Raw genomic sequence first — 23158 nt, forward strand, 5'->3', positions numbered from 1 at the left:
TTTTTTCGGCGGCGATTGGAGTCCTGTCAAGCGTTTTCGCTTTGTTTTTTCGGGGTGCGGAGTGTGGCGGCTCGAACTCTGTGATGTTTAATTAATTAGAGCGCTTAAATATTACATGGCGAGTGGCTGGATAGTTTGATTCGCTGGATAATTCAATTTATGGGCGGCATTCCGAAGCGTTTTGCATAACAATGCGCATTTGCATGCTCCAATAAGTATGCAACATAAATAATTTTTCACTTTGCCCACTCACACATGTGCGGCCCAGTGAAAGCTCTCTTAAAATATCATTAGCATGCACACAGACACACATCTGAGACCTGACCTCCGACCCTGGGCGAACAACCCCCACCCACCCCGCGCCGCCGCCTCGTGACAAGATTTAAAGCATTTTTCATGTTGCCTTTTGCCACTTTGCTCTCGCTTATGTCAACTGGGTATGGCTAACAAATACATACATAAATCCACCCGAGGGTTTCCCTCAGCAGTAACATGGAAATTTGCTCGTTTTCCTCCTGCCCCCCTCCATCCCCCCCACCCCCGGCCCCACGCAGCGCTTTAACCGTTGCACGCATCTTTTATGTGTGTTTTGTTGCTGCTGCAAAATTTACAACGGAACCAAAAAGTTATGAAACTCATTAAAACACGAAACTAATTCAAACACCCCGGGCCTAATTGCCAACTCCAGCCTAAGCCGAGAGCAAGGATGTCCTGGGAGGAGGAGGTCCTTCGCCTCGGTCTGCTGCCTGAACGATTCGCTGGCGAATCCAAAAAATTATTTAGCGTTAATTTCCATAGAAAAATGTGCGCGTCAACAGAAATTAAGTGTCCCAGCTAATTTAACACAGTGCTGGGTCAGCGCTCTCGCTTCCCGCTCTCTCTCTCTCTCTGTCTCTCTCTGTCTCTCTCTGTGCTCCGCACACTGCGAGAAAAAACGAATAAACACAAAACTTTAAAAACTCAAATCCACGTAGCAAGGTGTCTGTATATTGAGTCTGATATTTGCTTGATTCTAAGCCCTTTAATTTCTCATTTCTCACAAGTTCCCATTACTACCATCCGATTTTGCCCAGTGTACTCGCTGATTTTTGGTCCTGCAGCGCACCGCAGCTGGTGGGCCGCAGATGCCTGCGACGCGTTAGAATACTTACAATTTTAATTTGAATAATTTTGCAGGCTCTAAACGTAAATTACCCCGCGTTATTTTTTTCGGCGCTGCGCTGGCTTATTATTTTTTACGCCATTACTTTCGCCCGCTGACACTCCATCGCCCCAGTCCGCCGACTTGGGGCTATACGGCTATATAGCTATAGCTTATTTTTTGTGCATAAGCATTTTGAAAGATTAAACTTGGCGCACTTGAATGTTATTACACGTACCACGAGCCAGCGCCAACACTTTCATTTATTATTATTTTTTTATGCCCCAGCTCGAACCCGGACCCGAGTCGCAGCCCGAACCAGAAACCTAAAAAGAGACCTAACCCCGGCCCAATTGTCGCCCCCCCCCATCCATGGCCCCACCTCCACTTGCCTCCCATCAGCCAGCCATACAGAAAAATCACACATCGTTAGCTCAGCAGTTTTTTCCCTTTTGGTGTTTCCTTTTTTGTGCTGTTCATTTTTTCCACCATGCTCTTCCAGCGTGCGTCTGTGTCCTTGTCCCAGTGGCAGTGAGGCAGTGCGGCATGCGGCAGCTAGGAAACTCGCAGCTCGGAAACTCGGGTCCCATAACGCGGCATTTACTTTGCGCTCCTCCCGTAGAATGCTGCTGCCATAAAAATTGCTTTGCTTGCTTCTCAGTTCAGTCACTCGGTGCGACCCTGGAAGTCCTTGCTCTTAGCTCAGCCAGAAGACGCTGCTTAGAAGGCGTCCCGTCCTGGCTGTCCGTCCTCCTCGGCCGAATGTCCCGACCCGTTTGAGTTCTGTGGAAACATTCGAGCGGGCAACTCCATACATTCGTATAGACACACAATCTGGAGGCCAGCATTAGCTGAAAAAACATCGGAACAATCTATAGAATGCCCTTCTACAAAGTCCCACGATTCAGCTGAAATCTACATTTTGAACTAAAATTTAAATAGCCAGCTCAGAGTTAATACAAACAAGCTCAATATTTCCCAGAACTTGCATCTTTAATTCATGCCTCCATGTAACTCCACATCACCCCAAAGGATGTGAGATTAGCCTAACTCTCCATGCAAGCAGTGCTCATCTTGGGCTGGGGGTTTATATGAGGTACATAGAAGGAAGAGCTCATTCGAAGATGTGAAAATACGCATACGCCACGTAGACAGCTATGCTCATAGGTTTTAATCTGTGTGTGTGTGTGTGCCAGTGTGTGCGTGCGTTTGTGAGCTCAAAGTTTCTTTATTTAATTCAGTGAACTGTAAAATGTGCTGAAATGTTAGATTATTGCTTTTCACCCAGCCGGCGACTAGTGCTCTTGGCCAGCTCCGCTCACCATTTTCCCCATTTTCCCCCAGCTCTTCCGACCGCCCGCAATCTTCCTTTTCCACTTTGCGCCCATCCGCTCTTTGTGTGTTATTGTTGGCGTCGCGGCTCTTTCCCTCGCCGCCTGGACGTGTGCTTCAGTGCCTCCCGCTGCCCCCAACAATTTCCAACTGCACTCCTTTTCACGAAGATAATGCGTTGATAACCCCGCCAAAGGAAAACCCCAGAAAGGCAGGAGGCAAAGGGAACGAAATTGGGCAATTTGCTTACACACAAAGTAAGAAAACGAGCAGAAAAGCAGAAAACTGGCAAAAGCTGCAGACGTATGAAAGAATTTAGAGAAAGTTTTCCCAGGGCGAGTTGGCTGAAGACCTTTTCGGACTTGATGGAATGGCCATGAAAGGTTGACGGGACACGTGTCCTGGACCCGCTCCTCACTGCACAATGGCGAGGGACTCGCCGGGTTTTCCATTTTTACACTCAATGGCTGTTGTTATTTATCAGCAGAATTAATTAGGAAAAATATTTGAAAATTAGCCCAGGAATCAATTTGAATCGCTTTTCCTAAGTTATCAATTTGATGGATGTTAATCAGAAGAATCTGCGAGTAACGATGGATTTGAATCCGTAACTTCTACTTGTTATGCATATTTATTTTGCTTAGTCGCGAGTTGAGTTACTAATGCTAATCTTACCTGCGATTTGTAATAATCTTAGAAATATAAGAGTCCCATTGTTACCTCATTTATTCAAATGCCTGGAGAGTAAAAGGTAGCATCCTATGTACACCATTGACCCAACCTGCTTAGCGCGTCCCTCTATTCATCACCTGGTCCTTGGCTCATCCGCAGTTGTTTGCTGCGGCGTCCCTTCATGAAAAATTCCGTGCATGCATTGACCAAATTTTTCTTAGTCCAATAATCTTAATGACGAAACTTAAAATTTACGTGAGCTGCCTTGAATTATTCGCTGTCGTGTCAGGAGCGCAGGAGCAGGAGATTACCTGTTACCAGCTGACAGTCCGCCCCTGCTTCCGTCCCCTTGGCCGCCTTGTTTGCATAAGGATACGCTATGTATTAAAAACCGACCAGAGATGCGGTTCCAGGGATCAGCGGTGTGGGGTGTGGGGTCTGGGGATAAGCGCGGCGAAATGGGGGATGCTCCAAAAGGCGCAGCTATGTATATCAATATGAGCGCGACAAGGAGCTCTGCAAATTGGGGTCGACAGCATCGACAATGGCGGCGGCAAACAAAGTGTTGAGCAGATTGGCTTTTCGACGGACAGCCCTGCCGGATCCGGGATGAATGTGGCACTGAGAGAAGAGTTGGCCAGGTTTTTGCGAATATTTAAGTTGAATGCATTGTGGTCGACAAACTTTAGCCCACTTACAGCCAGTCTGCGAGTAACTCGGTTGGATTTCTCTCAGTGATCGGAGTGGCGCTGCCCAAATTGGCATTCAAGATGCGCAAAAAATGGAAACGTTAAAGAAAACTATACTCGCCAAGAGGTCGCAGGATGGCCTTCGGGAGACTTTACTTTTGGCCATATTTAAACTGAATTTATGCAGCCCAGCTGGGAACTTGCATGGCCTGTTAAATGGTAATTATTTCGGAATAAATTCAGACGCACCGAGTCCCCCAATTCCCCCGATTCCAATTAGTATTCAAACAGTCGGCTGAGCAGACTTTCTTCGAGCGGGGAAATGCAGCGCCTGAAATTGGCATTTAAGACGGAGTCGTCGGGGCCTTCTCACCCTCCTCCTCCTCCGCCATCTTCTCCTCTCCTTCCGAGCCGGCACTCGATAGAAAGCTGGCTGTTTATGTCCTTGTCTGTCTGGGTTTTCTGGGCTTTCTGCTCTGCGCTGCTCGTTCGTGCCTAACGAGCTGCACTCCAAAAGCAGCGCGGAATACCGCTCCTGGCGAAAGTCGATGCCATGGATGTCGATGCTGCGATGTCGACGGAACGGATAACCAAGTTGCCGGATGGCTCGTTGATTCCGGGCGGAGCGAGACAGAGGCTCCTTGGCTGCGCTTCCTTCCTTCTGGCCGCCGATTGTTTGTCCTGTTGTTTCGCCACAGATTGTTGATGTTCGATTTAATTTCAGCCCTTGCTGATTTTTGCGTTATTTATTTTATTATAATACCCTTTACGTTTAACGGCGCGATAAGGCATATTGACTTTGACATTAATTGCTGGCCCAGCCAGATCCTTGGAGTCGGGCTGGAATCGCTGTAGCTCCTCGAGGCAGTTTCCTGCCACTTGAGCACGCATTTTATTGGCGGTCATTAACGTCAGCATCAAGTCTCCGAACGGGGTGGAAAGCGGGTTCCTTGGTTTCTTGGTTTCCCGGGGCTCCATTCGAATTTGTGGCACCCGTGGGTGGCGGAGGCGGAGTGCGGATGTGGTGACAGGTGGCTGAGAGGTGGCCGAGTGGGCGGTGCGATGTGGCTTAATTGCTGATTTGTTGTCTTGGCTGCGTAGCCATTCGGGTAATTGCATTCGTGCGGTAAATATTCGAGACGCCAGCGAGGGCCATTAAATTTAATCACCTTAAAACTAATTCAGGGAAGTCAACTAATTACGCCTGGCTGCAAAACAGGGACGACGATGGAGTCCCGGCCGGCAGATTGGCGAAACGTGTTGATAGTTTCGGATTGTTTTGCAGGGACAATCAAGTGGTCAAGTAGTCATATTTGTGCTTCCACTGGCCATCTGATATTGGGGATATTTTCCAAACAGAAGCTCACACAAACATCCCCTCGCTCGCATTATAATAATAATCAAACAATGGCAATGGCAAAACAATGAAGTTTCATTTTCATAGCCGGCAATTTAGCCAGGATCCCAAGTAGCTCTGCCAAATGGTTTCGGCCATTTGCCCACCCGCCCACTGAAATGGCTGAAACTGAGTGCGGGCAGCATTTGTGTGCACTTCTTGTCCGCTAATCCGTAAACCTGGCCATGGTGAAGCCATACAGTCTCAAGGATCCCCGCTCAGTGCTTACAGATACACAGTGCGAAAAGGGCATGGTTCAGTAATTAAGAGTGAAATGTGCCAGCTGCGGAGAACTAATGATGACTTACGGGAAAAGTTTTTAGAGTGTAATCTCCAATACTTCTTGGTGGACTTAACCTCTACCTCTTCCCGACTTTCCTTCGAGTGCATTTGCTTTCCCTAGCTTTTCCGCTGCAGCGTTTCTGCTTTTCCCGCTTTCCACTCCCCCCCCCCCCCCCCCCACGCGCTTTTCACCAGCTAGTTGAGTGTCTTAAGCAGTCGCAAACACGCTCATAAATATTCATATAGCTGGGGAGTATTTGCAATTGCTTTGGCTGCTTTCTCCCCGTCCACGGCTACTTTCTCTTTGTCTTTGTCTTTCCGTTTGTGGAGCCGGGGGCCTTACCTCTGCGTTGACATTGCGAATAGGGGCAGACAATGAGGATAGTTTGTCCTTGTGCGGCGCGCATATGTACATGTCCTTAAGCTGCTTCCGATGGAACACGTGCCTAATCAAATGCCAAATTAAAACGATCTACAGCCGTGTGCGTTTCTTTTCGGCCTTCGTCCCACCACTTCCCACCCCCAGCACACAGTCCAATCCCCGGGAAAGTCACTTGGATTCGCATTTGCCTGTAATCTGGCGCAATCTCCCGAAGACTTCTAGGGATTAGCTTACTAAATGCCAACAATACGAGTGTTGTGTGCTTGTGTTGGCACGGCCTTTACAATTTAACGCACTGCCAAGTTCAAATACACAAAAGACGGCCAAAAAAAAAACAGCTAAGTCAGGGGAGGTAGGTGAACCGCCCACTCACGCCTCTGTTAACAATAATTTACGCAACTTTGCTCCTCTTTTGTAAAAATAAATATATATAACTTACAAAAGCGCCGCAGGGGAGCGACGAACATAGCCCCAGATATTGGGGCAAATTTCGTAGTAAAAGAGCGTTATATTACCACATAAGGAGAGGTCCTGTGTGGGGGGAATTCCCAAGGACTGGCTGGCAAAACAATAACCGTACTGCCGAAAACGAAAAACATTTGTCAAAAATGCCACAGCGAACGGAACCAAACCAAACCAAACCGAACCGAGGGCAAAAACTGAGCCGAACCGAACTGAGCTGAACTGAACGGAACCGCAGGACTCTGGCTTTTCAAAGTGGAACAAAACAATCTTTGTTCAATATTTTATTATCGTAATTTAATATTTCGCCAGGCGTCATGTCAACACTGCCGTCGCCGTCCCTTTTGTCCTGCCGGCGCTTATTTTTCCGACGCACTGTTTAATATTTATTAAAAAGTCATGTGCGTGCGCTGCATCGCCGGGGAATTACAATACTCGTATTTCCCCCCGGTGGCGGCAAATGAACGAGCCGAAACCGCTTAGCTGGGATTGGGGCTCAATCTGTGACTCTGAGTGGGCGTGTGTGGTTCGTCCTTTGGGGTGGACCTCATCTGTTCCACATTTATGAGAGAGCGCCCCCGAAAAAATAACGATTCGCTGTGAAAAAACAGTGAAGCAATTGTATGTCACACTGCGTATGAGTGATGCATTTCTGCGTTGGCTATGAAGTTTATTACGCATACGACGTGATGCCTTTCGAAATTTATTCCATGGGCCAACGAATGGATAAAGTGCATATGAAACACAATCTATGAAAATATGTAGCTGTTTTGAAGAAATTGAATTAAATCCGGAAGTGTTGCGGCCGAAAAACTTATTCATCACGCATATTTAACGAACAACAACAAAGGGAGTTTGAAGTGATTTATCTAAATTTGCACAAAAACACCACCCTAGTCGGTGACTAGGAGGGAGTGTGTGTATCTGTGTGTGGTTGCGGCATAAAGTAATTGCTTTCAGGTCTCGTTTTTCGACAGGACCTCGCAAACAGCTGTCGACAGCCGCCCCTCCAACCAACCAACCAACTCCTGTGTCACCTAGCAAAGGCCTACTTCCACATAGCCTGGCTCATCCTGTAATTTCGTTTTTACGTCTTTGAAATTTTGCATTTGTTTCATCGAACGCCTTCATTACATTATATAGGACTGACAAGTGATGCGGAATCGAGCGTTGGCGCTGCACAGTGGGGCAAACTGGTGGTGTGCCACGGTTTGTGGTTGTGCTTCCTTAGCAAAAAAACGTATTTATTCAATTATATGGCATCTAGTAGAAATTACAATATGTTTATCAACAACTGGTGATCAATTATATTTATACGGCACTAATGAAATAATAAACTTTGTTGATTTCAATTTAAAGATTAAATAGCCGAACATATGGCAATTAATTTAGCCGCACTGTCAATTGATTTAAAGCGTTATTGTAATAGAAAAAGTTATCACGCAATTACAACTGTTTTAAACTGAAAACCAAGATCGATAGGGAGATTTTACTTTTGACCATTCACGATGGGCATGGATATACTTTGCGAAAAACCAAGGAACACGAATCAATGATTCACGCGGCGCTCGATTGCAGAGGTTTTTAATTCCGTCTTTCAACGCGCAGGCCTATCGATTCGATTGATTAAAAAATGAATGATTCCAGCGGCCAGTCACTTTGTTTGCCCTGAATAATTAAGCGATTTTTGCGCCTTTACCGCGCCGCCCGGAGTATATATCCACTCAACTTATACTCAATTAAGTGTTTACTTAAACTGAAAATCAATGTTTATGCCTCATTTACCAATCTTCTGCCCATTGTGCGTCCAAGGAGCAGCTGAGGGGAATGGAGTATCCTGGGAGCACAAGGACGTGGCAGTCGGATGTTGGGACGTTGGATGTTGGGATGTCGGACTGTCGGGCTGTCGGGGATCCTTCGACAGTCACGAAAAGGAATGCATGAGCCGCTCTGCCTGTCATTTAGTATGTAAATTGAGATAAATCGTTTCTCGTGCCTGCCGCACCAGCAGCAGCACATAAACCCACAGCCCTGTACTTACATATACTGGGTGTGTAAGTATATACAGCTTGTTACACATTGCATATATGTATTGGCGCCCAATGTACATAAGGCAAAGTGTAAGTAACACGTCCTTATGCCGCCAACAACAATGGCGAAGGCTCCAAGACCAACGCCAACACCAACACCACCGCACCAGCTGATGTATGGCGAGCGCGGCATACGGTGCGTATGAGTTATTTCCACAGCCGAGGCCCGTTCATATTATTAAAAAAGGCGGCTGAGGCAGCCAGGAAGCCGCGCAGGCGGTGGGCGGTGGGCGGTGGACGCGGTCGGGACTTGAGCGTGACGAGCTTTGATGTTTAAATGACTGCAACGGCTGCGGTGGTGCAGCGATGTCTGTGGGGCACGGCCTCCATTGGTGCCGCACGCCACTTGAAGCCCTAAGTGCATAATTGACTTAATTAGCCACCAAAACGGCGTTAGTGCAGCTGCAGCAGAAAACCATGAGGTACAGCTCGCCGCTCGTGTGGTCGATGCTCCTTGGAGGTTGCAGGCGCAAGGCTCAAGGACTCCAAAGTTCCGAGTGCCGTTGCACTGCCTCAGCAGCACAGGAGTCGAATCTCCGCTGAAGGTTTCACACTTGAAGAAAGTGGGACTCCATTCCACTTCGAGCATGCAGAATCTCTAGTAGTGAAAGTTTATGAATAACAACTTAAATACAGGATATAAATCTAATTATCAATGAATGAATAAAGCTATAAAGTTATCCAAAGGTGTTTTTAATTTAAAGTTGATCCATAATAACACTTTTCTATGCTTCTGGCTATGAGTTTAGTTTTAAATTGCTTGTTGATCTCGAGTTGGCAAGCACCATAACTTTTGATTAAAATAGTTCCAATGGAACTATGCTTCTAATGGGTTTGCTTTTCCATGAGCATAAGCACATTGCAAACTAATAAGCTAGGCACTGATGTTTTTCTGAGTGCACTATCGCCTTTCGGCTGGCTTTCGTTGTTAGCAAACTGATTAATCGCTAAGCGCTTGGTAAGCACTTTGTACTCTGACCTCCCTTGTTCGTCGAGTTCCCCTCCTTGGGACCCCGTTCCCCAAGACCCCCCCCCCCCATCCCCTCGCGATCCCCCTGCTTTTCGGTGGTTCCCCGTTTCGGAACACAAATCACGAGAACTACACGCGCCCGTTTAATGCGCTTATAAATTTGTTTTCGCTCTGCAAATTTACTTGGCCTCCGCCTGTGCAAATCACCATCAGCCAGTGCCCCTCCATCGGAATGCCCCTCCTTGGAGCCCACCGCGGCCCCCATTGTGCTCAATCCCCCTTTGGCTGTCGAATGGTGGCTTGTTTGGCGCTGTTGCGCAAAAGCTATCGATTATTTATTCAGAAACGCAACAACTGCAACAAAAGTTGGTCAAATTTCACGTGGTAATAATTTTCGGGAGCTGGGCTGTTAGCATCAGATAGTGTCCTTTGTACAGTGTTGACTGCAGTTAAGTTAATGGGTCCTTGAACTATATTATTTTGGCTTCATAACGCGAATTTGGATGCCAGCCATTTCGGAAGAGCCATCGCTTACTTTGGAAAATTGCAAGGCTTAACGTGGTAAATAAATTTAGTGCCTTATTCTCTCGCGTCCAAAGCAAGTTCTTAATACAATTTCAGCTGAATTTAATTTATTGCCACTGAGTATTTAAGAAATATTTACTAATTTGTATGCTCCTGAAGCTGAGAACCTCTGGGATGAAGCCAACTCGTCTACTTATCTTCCATACAAGTTAATTCCACACGCACAGTTTCCATTCAGAGTACTCTCTTCAGACTTTTCAACGACTCACCTGTCACTTTCACCACCTTTCACTTTGCTCTTCTGGCTTTCGACTACATTGCGGAGTTTTCCTGTTGACAACTTCCGCATCCTGTTTGAAAGAGCCCATTTGTGCGTTAACTCATCGCCGGCGGTTTCATTCGCCTCGCAGCCTTTGACCTCACTAATTAATTGGCAACTAAAGTTAATTCTATTTCGCCGTAACTTGCATTCATTATCGCCCCGTGCCAGGCCTCACTGTACTTGGGACCGACGCCACTACGTGATAAGTGCGATTCATTTAGAAGCACACTCGCTTTCCCAGCTTTAACCCCGAGCCGCCCCTTTTTGTGCGCCCGAATCCATTTATGCACGTCTATGGAGCACCGCCGCCCACTTTTCCGCCCATTTGCCGCCCGCTCGCCACCCACTTTCCGTAGGCCGTTCCACGGCAGGCATGTTTGCCCGGCCGTTTTTGCTGTGCGTTGTTGCTTTCTGTTTATTTGTCTGGATATGTGGGTCGGTAATTGCTTTGCAAAGAAATAGAGCATAACAAATGTTACGTGGCGAAAGTTTATACTCCTCTGGCTATTCCGCCAGTCGAGCAAAATGGGAAAACGACCGCCGAAAATTGCGAAAACTGCGCGGGCCACCAAAACGGAGCAAATGAACCCACTAAGAGCTGTCTCTATAATCGAAGTTTCACTTAGCGAACCCACGAAGTTTGCACCCACCGCATACACCACCTAGAGCCACCAAATTAGCGCTCACATAGGACCAAAAAAAAGGGAAACTAAATACACACGTATTTGTATACACCGACAGCCAGGCATCGCAACAATTTGCAAACTGAATTAACATGCCAACATCCTTAGCAGCCAGGCGACAGCCAACTAACCGAACGAGCACCAGACTAACTCATCCCAGTGCTGCGCACTTTCACTATCCATAATAACCCGAAAAAACAAATTAGAAAATTTAAAATATATTCCAAACTTAAGTTGAATAAATGAAACATCATTCTATGCATGATAACTCGGAGGCACTATGTATATGGCGTTTATTGGACTTTCTAATGCCTTTTGCCAGAGGAAAATGTTGACGGGAAACAATGATGAGCTGACAGCACTGGTCCACATCTCCACCTCCATCCCCATCTCCATATCCATCCGTTCACCCGCCATCTGGGATGCCCACTAACCACTCGCTGTGCGACACGTTAAAGTTTTAATTTGGCCATTGACGTCACAATCAGTGCTCGGCCATGGCAGAGAATTTGGGGAGTATTATCTTCAGTGCTCCACTCGCAGAGCGACGTGCTGGGAGGGGGGAGGGGGAGGGGGAGTGGCTTGGAGAGGGGCTGGCTAATTGTTGTGCGTCCACGTCCAGTGTCCGAAACGGCAGTAGAAAATTATAATTTGCATTTATAATTTTATTGACAGTAAAATGTATTTAATTTTCGGGGGCCAATTGGGGGAAACGGAGGCAGCGGAGGAAAAGGGCTGTGCCGCCATTCAAGTCAATGTTTGCTCGCTCTGCCGACATCCTCGTCCTCGTCCTCGTCATTATCATAATCATCATCAACTTCAGTGGCAGGAACAGGAACAACAATAAAGCCACCAACAGCAACAGCAGCGTGGAAGTGCGGCATGAAAAATTAAAAAATCTGCAAAATATTTCGACAGCTTTTCGGGCGACGCCAAAATGGCAAACGACGGACACCAGCGGAAACGGCTGACGAGCGCCTAAAAGCGGACTTTCCGGGGGCTTGCAAGGGGTTTCCGGCGCTTTCCGGGGGTTTTTGGGCAATGCGGGGGCGAAAGCGAACGGGGGTGGCAGGAAGCTGAAAGCGAAAATGAAAGGCTAGCGTAAAACTCGAAAATCCTCTTAATAATTCATAAAACTTTTGAAAACTACTTAACTCTTAAAACTACTAACTGAATCAAACTAAACTAAAGCGGCTACAAATGCGAGAGCTGCGGAGGATGCTCCGCCAGAAAGGTGCCACCACCAATCTCCATCACACAGGGAAAAAACGTTTGGAAAATTTTCAATTCAGCGAGGTGGTTCAAACATTAGATTTACTACTTAATTACTCCAGATATTACTATTTTAAGCTACATTGAAGTGTGATCCAAAATCGAAAAGGTTTGATTAAATCCTCGAATGGCTGTGCAATTTCTCCCAGTGCAGCTTTCCACTTCAGCTTTTCAGCTGCAGCTTCAGCTTCAGCTGTTGAAAATGCGCGCCGCTGGCGACCAACAAAACTTTTGCAAGTTTGTCGCTCGAGCGAAACTGGGTCCAGGACATGGATGACTTGCAAAGGATTGGGAAGGGTGGGGGGCGGACAGGCATCCTGCAGCTGAAGCATCAGCAGCAGTTCATCATATTTACAGCTTTCACTAATTTATTTTGCACAGCCCATGAAAAATGCAGCAACTGCGTCAGTGTCGTTGCCATGTCCTCCTCCGCCATCAGCCGGGTTTCCTTTTCAGATTTTCAGACTTTTGGATTTCCAGAGACCAAGACGAAGACCAAGACTGCCCGGCTCTGCCCGGCTGAGATTGCGTATTTATAAGCTAATTTCCAAGCGTCTTACAAATCCTTTCGCCCCCCCAGATGCTGAAACTCAGCCAACTTTCGGGGGCCATTCAAATTTGTGAATGTAACCCGGAGTCTAATTGTTAGATCAGAAGGCCCCGGGAAATGTGTGTGCGCCGGGATGGAGGCCCAGGTGGGCAGGATTTGAATGCGGAGCTGGCAACTCATAAAGCTGGCATCCTCGCTGGCTGAAATAAGTCCGGCGATAGCGAAACTGAATGCCAGATGAAGAAGTCAGAGGAGTCCACTGGCCGGGACATTTTGCAGCTCCGCTCCAGTAATTTGCTTACTGCTCTTCTGGTGTATCATCCTCCTTTCACCGGGTGGTTGGCCTCTTCGCGGATTTCATCAAAGCTCAAAGTTGATGTTTATTGCTTTCTGCCCGCACTCCCCACTTTCCCACTTTCCCATTTTCCCATTTCCCGCTATCGCTCAGCTCCCGCATTTCCCCACTCAATCTCGCTGTGTGTCAGTGTCTGGCCTTTTCCAATCCTAATTGGGTTAGTTGGTTTGCACTTTGCCGGCAAGTAATTAACACAAGTTGTCGATGCTTAAAGAAGCCAAAAAGAAGTGGTAGTGGAATCATTGAAATTGGACATCGAGTAATTAAAAGGCCTTTGGGGTGCATATCAGACTGCCCGATGGACGATGGACTCGCCGATGTTTTCTGGTGCGGTGATTATGATTGCTCAACTACCGGCAGTCGACCAAATACGAATGGGGTTCATATATCACGGACGGATGCCCCCAGTAGCCATAAATTTGCGGTGGAGCAGTTTGCTGCATTTCGATCGCCATACTACATACTGGGGTTCATGAAATATGCCACTTTAAATATAGCGAAATAGTTTGGCAAACATGCATTCAAATAGCTGGGGAACAGGGAAACATTATAAACAATTGAAAACAAAGCCTTTAATAACAATTTCATTCCTTACAGTCTTTCCAGCTGTATCGAATTCATTTCTATTACCCTTCCCATAGAAGAAAAGCAGATTTCGCCAATAGATGGCTGCAATGTGCCTTTGTTCGCCATAACAGAGATATCCGATTAAACATTTAATTAGCTGTTAAATGAACCCTTTGAAAGACCCTGGTGGCCGTCATCATCGAGTATCATCATCATCATTTGGGCCAGATTTCCCATCGGCCACTCCGATTTCTTTCATTTTCATTTTCATTTGCACTCGCAATCGACGAATGGGTTTTCAAACGTTTGACACATAAAACCGTTTTGTGACTCATTAAAGCCGGCAATGTCGCCCATTGTGGGCGTGGCAAATGTGAGTTAATTACACAACGCACACACACACCCACCCAACTGCACAGGCAACCGAAAGGACATGCAGAAAACAAAGGTAACGCTCGATTGAATGGAAAAGGGTTCGGTTGCCAAAGTGGACTCCAAGTGGATGCCGATGCCGAAGCCGATGCCAATCCCCATCCATTCCAAGACCAAGTGGCCAGCGGAGAACCCAATGCACGTATTAGACCAGACGGCCAACGAAATAAAAAGAGAAATAAAAGTTAAATAAAAATGTCGGAGAGGAACTTTCGCACAATCGCCGTCCGATTCGTTCCGCCCACCGCCCACCGCCCATGGACCACCTCCCACCACCCACTCGTCCTTCGCTCCAAGAGCATTTGTTGGTAATTTGCAAATCGCCAAATGATCCAAGGAACTTTAACTGCCAGCCGCCAAGGGAATCCGAAAGCTGCCGCCGAATGTCCTTCGCTTTGCTTCTGTTTCTTCAATTCTCTTCTTATTGCGGCAGAGATGCGCTTTCTATCCTGAAAAAAATAATAGATACTTTTGGGACACATTTATTTTTCACACATTAAACATTCATTACTTGCTGCTTTTTTCAAAAACAAAATGGTTCAATTGAATACGAGGAGATATAGAGGTTATATTAATTTTTAAATTGGCCACGGAGTGCCATTAGGCACAGACCTCTCTGGCAAAGGCCAAATTAACATCACTGGTCCAGCTGCCGTCTCTGTCTCGGAGTATCCTTTCTGTATCCTTTTTAATATGCAGGCGCTTAAAAACCGCTTAATATTCTTCCGCATTGCTTTGGCCGCATTCAGAGGCTGCGGTTGCGGAGAGCCCGAGCTTCAGACGGCCGGCGAGGGAAATAGTTGGAGCGGGCTGATGGGTGCAACTAATTTACGGGGTGGCCAGGACACCCGGGCACATAGGATGCCCAGGCTGCCTGGCTGCCAGGATGCCAGGACACAGGACCCACATTCGCATCCCACTGAACGGCAGCATCTGGCGGCATCCAAGTAAATGAATATATGAGTATATGCGAACGGAATAGCTGCAGTTCCTTTTAGCAAACGGCAAGTCAACATCCCTTTTGGTTATTCAAGGCATTGTTGTTGCAGATGCAGGGGCAGCATATTCAGGAGCAGGAGCAGCAGCAGGACTCGCAGGAGCATTTTGTTTGCTTAGCACACTTCGCTCAATGGACGCAGCAGGATGTGGCTGCTGTGCAGCTGTGGTAATAGATCGCCGGCCTCGTCCTTTCTTATCTGCCGGGACACAACATTTGTCGCCCACCTTCTCTGCTCCGCCCGTCTTTTGATTATTCTTCCTGCTGTCTCAGTGCTGCCAGGACATCAGCTTTTTAAGTCCTGGCGAATATTAGTTGGCAAGGTTTTGTGCAATATGCCTGCCCGTGATTGATTGCCTTCCTTCGCTTAGACTCTACCCAAATCTTTGGATTTAAGTAGTTCCTTGAAAATTTCCAAAAAATCAGGAAATGATTTTGTCTTGATATTGATATCTTGCTGTCAGATATACTTACCTTAATATTCCTCCTTAAGCGAGCATTTTCGCGATAACTAATGCAAAAATGGTCCAAAAATGGATTGGCATACCTTGCTAAGTTTGTTAAAGTGTCCGCAATAAATTGGCGTTCAAATATAAAACTTTTTATTTTTTGAAAATTTTAGCAAAAAATTGTGATGTAACCCCTTATAAAAATATCAAAAATAGGCCCAAAAATTAATTTTCTTGGATCCGACAAAAAGTGACACCGATCGTTAGCTGGTGTCAACAGCTATTCAAAAAGGTCATTCTTTCCGCTGTGGGTCAAAATATGTCCGAGTTATTTACAAAAACCGTCACCTTTTACCTCGATATGCTCCCAAACCAACGATTTATCCATAACTAAGCGAAAAATGGTTCAAAATTCAATGGGAATACTTTGTTATGTTTTTAAAAGTATTCCCAATCGATTGGAATTGGTAATTTACAACTTAAAAATTTTTGAAATTTTTTTCAATAAATTGTGACCACTTATAAGAAATTTAAAATGGTCAAAAAAATGAATTTCCTAGGATCTGGCTAAAAGTGGTATGGATAGGTTACTAATGCTTGCAGCTGTCGGAAAACGTTTTTTTTTTAGCTGTCAGTAAAATGTTTTTCGATTTTCACTCAAAAAGCCTTTTTAATAGATTTTCGGACCAAACAAAAGTACAAATGACATAAATGTTTTAGTTCTACATTCCTTAAGCACTTGACAAATCTCCATCGAAGAATTCTTTTTTACTTAATGACAAAATAAATTGGATTTATATTCTATTGCCTTCCTGTTGCAACTGAGTTGCATTATAAAAACCAGACACCACTGCTGTTGTTTGCTGTGGCATCTTCCCAATTTCTTCAGCCCATTTCCGGCGCTGCAGTTGCTCCTTGCCGCTTCCGTATTGTTTGCGTTGCAATTGTCCTGGCGCTGCTCCTGTTGGTCGTCCTCCTGATTGTGGTCCTGGGCAAAATATGAACACCGCCGCCGCTCGTCACCATCATCATCGTCCTGGCATCCAGGCATCCCGGCATCCTGGACGGCATCCTTCGGCTCGTTTGTGTGTGCCTCTGTGGTTCTACACAAATATACTGATGGCTCGCAGAGTGCTCAGTGTGCACAACATACAGGACATGGCATACGCATACAAATCCGGGGAATACCCTCACCCCCGACCGCCCTGTTTTCCCCGAAAATTGTGTGCTGAGGTCATGTCGCTGGCGTCGCCAGTTGCAGCAGCGGCAACAACAATGCAACAATGGGGCAGCAACTGACGACTATAATGTCTGGCCGGGCTCCACTCCCCTCACTCGCCTGGGCGGCATCAACTCGAATGGTCTCGCAGTTGTAAAGCTGCCAAGAGCAGACCGGCATGCGCAGCTGCAGCAAACGCAACAGCAGCGGCAGCAGCAGCAGCAGCATCCAGCGGCAGCAGCTCGAGTTATAGGTACAGCTGCTGCCCAAAACGGAATTGCAGCAAAACCACCAGGACGACGATGACAAGGATGGCAAACAATTGTAAGCTCTGACAGCCAAACAACAGTGGCAACAACAATGCGACCAGCAACACGACATTTGCGAAATGTTGATCTGCGGTCTAGGCCGAAATTGAGATACTCTCCTCGCAAAAGGGCAAATAATAATGGGGATTTTTGCCGGCCGGTCACTGGTGTGTGCATTATGGTTTTAAGTGGGCTTCAATCAATTAAGTCCGTCAATCAACTTGACACAGCTCATATTACGGGCTGCACTGATGACTGTTGGGACTGATGCGGATTGCCCATCGATGAAATGTATTATTAGATGTTGACACAACGCTACTCGTTATATATGTACATATCTGGATGGATTCCTTGAAAAGCCATTTGAATGAGGTTCATCATTGCATTTGCTGGAATGGAAAAGTAAATATATCGCGTTCAATCCTCGACTGGCATCTCAAATTGCATCTCCATGAAGAGCATATAATTTCAACGGAAATCTTCACTGAAAACTTATTGCCCTGTTTTCAGAGAAAATTGTAATTTTCCAATTAAACCAAGTAGAGGACAAACTGCGGGGAGGGCTGGAAAAACATTGCTATTTATAAGCTGCCAATAAGCCAACTCAATCAATACCGCCTTTCCTATTAACACAGAAATGGTAAATTGTAAATGGCAAATGGTGAATTTCCAGCGAACCAACAGGGCGGCTACTCGTTATTGTTGACTTACTGTTAAATAACTGTTTGCACGCACTGTTGCATCGAGTTGATTCGAAACTGAAACGAAATGAAAATATAATGAATGGGTAGCTGAGATCGAAGGCCTGCTCCTGCTCCAGCTCCTGCTCCTGCTCCTGCTCCTGATGCGGACGCCAATTAGGTCTCATTTCAATTGCAGGTTTGAATTGATTAGAAGTTCCCAGATAAATTGGAAGCCCGCTCGGCAAGACAATAGTTTCAGCTGAGCCGTGCGCGGGGTATTATTTATGTGGCTAACAATGGACGACGTACCTCCAATTCAATGCGTTTCGGAGGAAACTCGGAGCCCCGCATTGCCGGAGCAAGCCTGGCAGGTGGCTGATTACGGACCGATTTTATTGATTCCCCTGGGGCCAGTCCATTGTTTTGGCTTCAATAATGGGCCAGATAGCTGCGAGTGTGAGATGGAAGCTCTCGATCCCCTGCACACCGAAAAAAACCTATCCAGAACTGGGAGCAATCATAAGATTACACATGATTTGCATGTGAGACTACTGCCACTTAGTCGGGAAATTCATCAGCTATGCCTGACCACCAAGGTTTCTCCAGCCAGAAGACCATTAGTTTCTTTCTGTGTAATCCTAGCACAGCTCATGATAAATTTACAATGCTCCGCATGCGAAGGCCACGGCGAACAATAACAATTGCACTTGCTGGCACTCCGGCGACGCAGGAGCAAGGCACATGTTTATGTCCTTCTCCGCCGTACAGCTCCTGACCCAGAAGCCCCGTGGCAGAAGCCCCGGGCTGCTTGGCTAAGGCGAATGTCCTGTTTCTCGTTTTCGCACGTACAATGTGCTGCACTTGCACTCAGCCCCCAGATAATTGCATTGCCCCCGTCCATAAGTGTCTGCTGCTGGCATCACGCCATCGTGCCATCCTGCAATCCTGCCATCTTGTCCCGCGTCCTTCGTCCTGCGTCCTGCGTCCTTGCTCTTTGCGGAGTTTTGTGTATTTATGAAAACCATTTCCGGGCGGCAATAAAACTCAACACGGTCAACGTCAGCGGCATCTAATCTTGGCCTGGCGGCGCTTCGAGTGCCATTAATTTTGCTTGTTTTTTCCCTGTGACATTTTCCGATTATGTGCGGATTTGTGGCACGACGGACGCCCCGATCCACTTTGGTGCCCAAGGAAAAGTTTGCAATTTACACTTCGGAGACGGCTGTCCTTGAAAGATTGGCGAGTCCCTGGTCCTGGTCTTAACAAGGAAAAACAAATAGGCCACCCGATGACAGGCGATAAGAGCAACCTACTCGTGTTCTTGTACTATTTCTTTTTTTTTTTTTTTGTATTTGTTTTTGCCATGCAAGTGCCACGCCCCCATCCGCCGCCACTTGGCGCTGCCCGGAAAAGTTGCGCCCCCTTCTGGATTTGCCTTTTTGTTAATGTTTGCTCAATTTAAAAACTTTTCCATCGCCATTTGCATTTGCACGCACATTCGCACGTGCTTATGCAACAGCAAAACAATTGGAGGAAGCAGGGCGGGCGGCAGGTGGGCGTGGCAGGAGCGGCGGAAAGCGGGTGGGCGGTCCGGGGGGTGGAGAAAGTGCTCAGCCAGGCGGCAAAGAAACCATTTGCATACGCACAGGGGCTCAGACCCAAGGGGATTCCAACGAACAGTCCGTTGGGAGGTTGAGCCAAAGGGAGGCAAAAGTCGAAACGTGTCCTGATCTTTGTTCCTTAGACTTGAAATATGTACGGAAAATGTATTTTGGGTAATTTAAATGATTTAAAGGTATCGAATACAATTTGTATTTAATCATTCTTCGGCAGAATATGTTAATATCTGAGGGCTGCTTTCCCAGAGTTCGATTGACGTTTCATGTAAAAATCCCTTTATCTTGCGTGTAGCGCTAATCAAAACAGCGCAACGCCTAAAACCTGTCGCAGATTGGTTGCATAAACAAATAGATAACCGCGTCGCATTTGCATAATCCAAAAAAATAGCTCAAATAACCCCGGCGGTGACCTACGCCCCTGGCTACGCACAATGAAGGCAGCGGAAGGAAAGTTGGGCAGAAATCGGAATGAAAGAAAAAAGCGGAAAAGTTTAGTTTTTGTTTTTAATTTGGTAATGCAGCACGGAGCATGGCCTCCAATTGTTGGTCCTGGACAAGGACTTTTTCCTGTTTTCCGACAATTACATTTGATGAAGTTTTACAAATGAGCGAGGCGTGGTCGCGCTGCGGGGCGGACATTTAGTTAACTTTCGGCCAGCTGAAATTGAAATTGAATTCCAATTGTCAAATGGAATTGTATATGACCAACGAAAAGGAGCGCCAAAAAACGCCAAAAACTAGAATGGCAATTTATTCGTCGAACCAAATGAGAGGTGGGTTATAATGGATTAAGGTGGAAACGTGCATTTTAAAGTTTAAAGGAAGTACGAATAGTAATGAATTACGATGGGTTATGCTCATAATGCATTATTAATTCGGGTGCAGTGGAATGGTAAGGCTTTTAATACGGTTATAATCAATTCTTTTAATTCCGCATAACTGCGTTTCAGTCAACATTGTGTTGCCAATATGTGCACAAATGTGTTTGCGGAAAGTTTTAAATTCTGTCGCTCAATTTCACAGTGACTTTACATCACATCCTGGCCGGGATGTGAACCAAGCGAACTAATTACGAGGATGGACTATTTCCATCTTTGGCTTCAATGTTGTATGTAGTTGATTTCCACGCTGATTCGACTGGCATTCTCCGAGTTCCAGGTCCACTTAATTTACCGCCGTATAATTGCTCATACGCACTGTTGCATCTGTTTGGATTTGAAGCCCGAAATCAATTTGCAGCTAAACTGCCGCAGATTATCTTGAATTGGATTCGAAATCAAATTGGCAATTGCCAAGTACAGGTTAACAATTACCGGCCATTCCGGCAGATTAGCCAGATACCAAAAACCAGATAACCAGAGTCGAGTCCGAGTCCGAGTCGTTATATGTCTGAGTTTGGCAGAGGGAAGATGCCATATCTTTCTGGGCCATCTCCCATATGCTGCAACTGGAAGCCCATGTCTCTGTGGCATCAGTTAATTGATTTGCTTTACGACTGCGGCTGCAGTCAGTGCTCTTGCCACATATTCCTCCATAATATTTTTTTAATATTGTTGCGCGCTTTGGCTGGCCTCCTTTTGGCAATTGGCCATCAAATTAGCTTTGCTTTTTTGGTCCACTGTGCCACATTTATGAATATCAACGAACCTGTGAGTGCCGCTGCGGTTCCAGCCAGAGTGTCCCCTAAGTGCCTCCATTCCCGCATTCTCTTCACTGGGAAAAATCTCTGGAGAACCAAAATGTCCTCATAGTTTGTAGATATATCTGGGTATATTGTAACTATCTCAAGTAATATATAATGCGAGCTTTATCACCAATCCAATTTAATTTTGGTTGTTCGAGTCTTAAAGTAGTTCGATCAGTGAACTTACTCTTACTCTGGGTTTCAAAGCGATCGAATGCCATTATTTGTGTTTCCAGTTCCCAGTTGGGAATCAAAGTCCATAAAATGATATACCATTTTCTATCTGTGTGCTCATAAAGCGGCAAAAATAAAACTGTCGACGATTGGGAGGAAAGTGGAAAATACGAAGGGGCGAGGAAAGGCGGTCTGAGGCTGAGGAAAAGCCAGCAATTGCAACTGCCAACTGCTGCTGCTGCTGCACTGACACAGGAAATATTATCCGCATTGCCAGCAACGAGCGATGAGCAGAAATTGAGGCTGCCAAGGTTTTGGCCCGGCTTTGTGGGTCGTCCTTTCCGAAGAGGGATCCTGGTGGGTGGCTGGGTGCCGTCAGGACAAAGCGCAAAAGCGGCCAAGTGAATTCTCAAATACAAATTCAAATGGCAAATTGACAAATGAACCTTTTGAGCTTTTTACGTTTTCATTGTCTGTCTGTATCTCCTAGTTTGCCAGCGGAGCGGATTCATCCTCATGCGCTGTTGGGTGGGCCTTCTAGGAGCAGTTGGAGATGGGTGTGAGTGATCCAGGAAACCGAGGGCAAAGCGAATGTGGCCCAGCTTCGGTTGGCAACAGTAAGTGCGCTGTAGATTGTGTTAAATTAGGCATTTTCTGTTGAGCTAAATTACTTTTATGCCAGAAAGGAGCACTACACAGGGAGTAACTTTATCCGCAGTGTTACAACTCACTTAAACCGAGTTAAATTTGAAGTCATCAACACAGTGGTGGAGATCGGGTTCCTTCTCCTATATTATTGACTAAGCACTTAATGGATTTATAATTAATATACAAACGTACAGCCCAGTTACAATTATAGTATTTTCTGCAGTGAATGATGAACCTGCCCTTCCAGAACCACCTCGGAATCGCTTCGAGTTGGCTTTTTTCCAGTTCAGTCCCGCTCCTTTTCATTCAAAAGAAGTGCAAACAAAACCCGAGGGGGAGCACAAAAGTAAAAAGCATTCGACAGGCTATTGATGCTGATTTTGTAAAGATGCCGATGCCAAGCCGATGCCGATGTCGATGCCAATGAAAATGAGAATGAGAACGGAGCTGGCCATGGGAATGGGTAAGGGGATGGGAATATGGGTGGCCAAGGGTATTGTGGGGAATGCCCCGAGTTCGAGCCTGAGCCCCTGCGGGTTTTGGTTGCCGCTTTGTTGTGCCGTCCGGCTGGACGTACAACAAATTACAAAATGTTGTTGAAAGGCGATTTTAAAGCCCCGGCCACTTGGCACCGCCACCACCCACCCACTCTATTCAGAGGCCAAAGCCGAACTCGGTAAACAGAGATTACAAATGGGCCAAGTGTGGGTGCAGTAGGAACAACTAGAACTACACAACTACAATGGGCATTGTTGGCCGCTCACGCTAATACCGGATTCTCTTTTACATTTTGCAGATTTAAGAATTCCTAAAAGGATACGAGCAGGAGGACGAGCAGCAGCAGCAGAAGGGCCAGGAGGAGGAGCAGAAGGCACCCACAAGGACCAACTTTCCACTCGAAGCGAATTAAAAGAAAAGAACTCAGCCAAACTGGAGGCGGAGGGCAAAAAACGGCAAAATCAATAGTGCCGAAGAAGTGTGGCCAAAGTGCTGAGTAATGTGGAGTAATGGAGACCTTTTTGCTGGCGGCGGCAACATGATGTGAAACATGGCAATCGAATCAGCCAAAGCCATTTAGGGTCATCAATTGCCAGGGTAGTGGAAAATCGGCAGCAGGAGCCCCGAACGAAGCCATATGCATCGCAGCATGGAGCGCAGGAGGAGCGGTACCCCGAGGACTCTGCCAGGTGAGTTGTCATTCCCAGGCAGCAGGTGCCACGCGCCCAAATAGATGGTCAATACAAAGGAAACCCTC

At 46.4% G+C, this 23158-nt stretch overlaps 1 protein-coding gene and 1 pseudogene across 1 annotated transcript in view; both read left to right on the forward strand.

The window, feature by feature from the left end:
* Window positions 1-23158, forward strand: part of LOC6730357 — a 43148-nt gene that overhangs the window by 14400 nt on the left and 5590 nt on the right. The window contains exon 4 of the mRNA XM_016177919.3: window positions 22700-23090. Coding sequence (XP_016037127.1) covers window positions 23039-23090 — 52 coding nt within the window. The 5' untranslated portion in view covers window positions 22700-23038. The remainder of the gene's footprint in view (window positions 1-22699; window positions 23091-23158) is intronic.
* On the forward strand, window positions 17969-19621 carry LOC123327317 (annotated as a pseudogene).

The sequence above is a fragment of the Drosophila simulans genome, chromosome 3R, assembly GCF_016746395.2.
Source record: "Drosophila simulans strain w501 chromosome 3R, Prin_Dsim_3.1, whole genome shotgun sequence".
NCBI lineage: Eukaryota > Metazoa > Arthropoda > Insecta > Diptera > Drosophilidae > Drosophila > Drosophila simulans.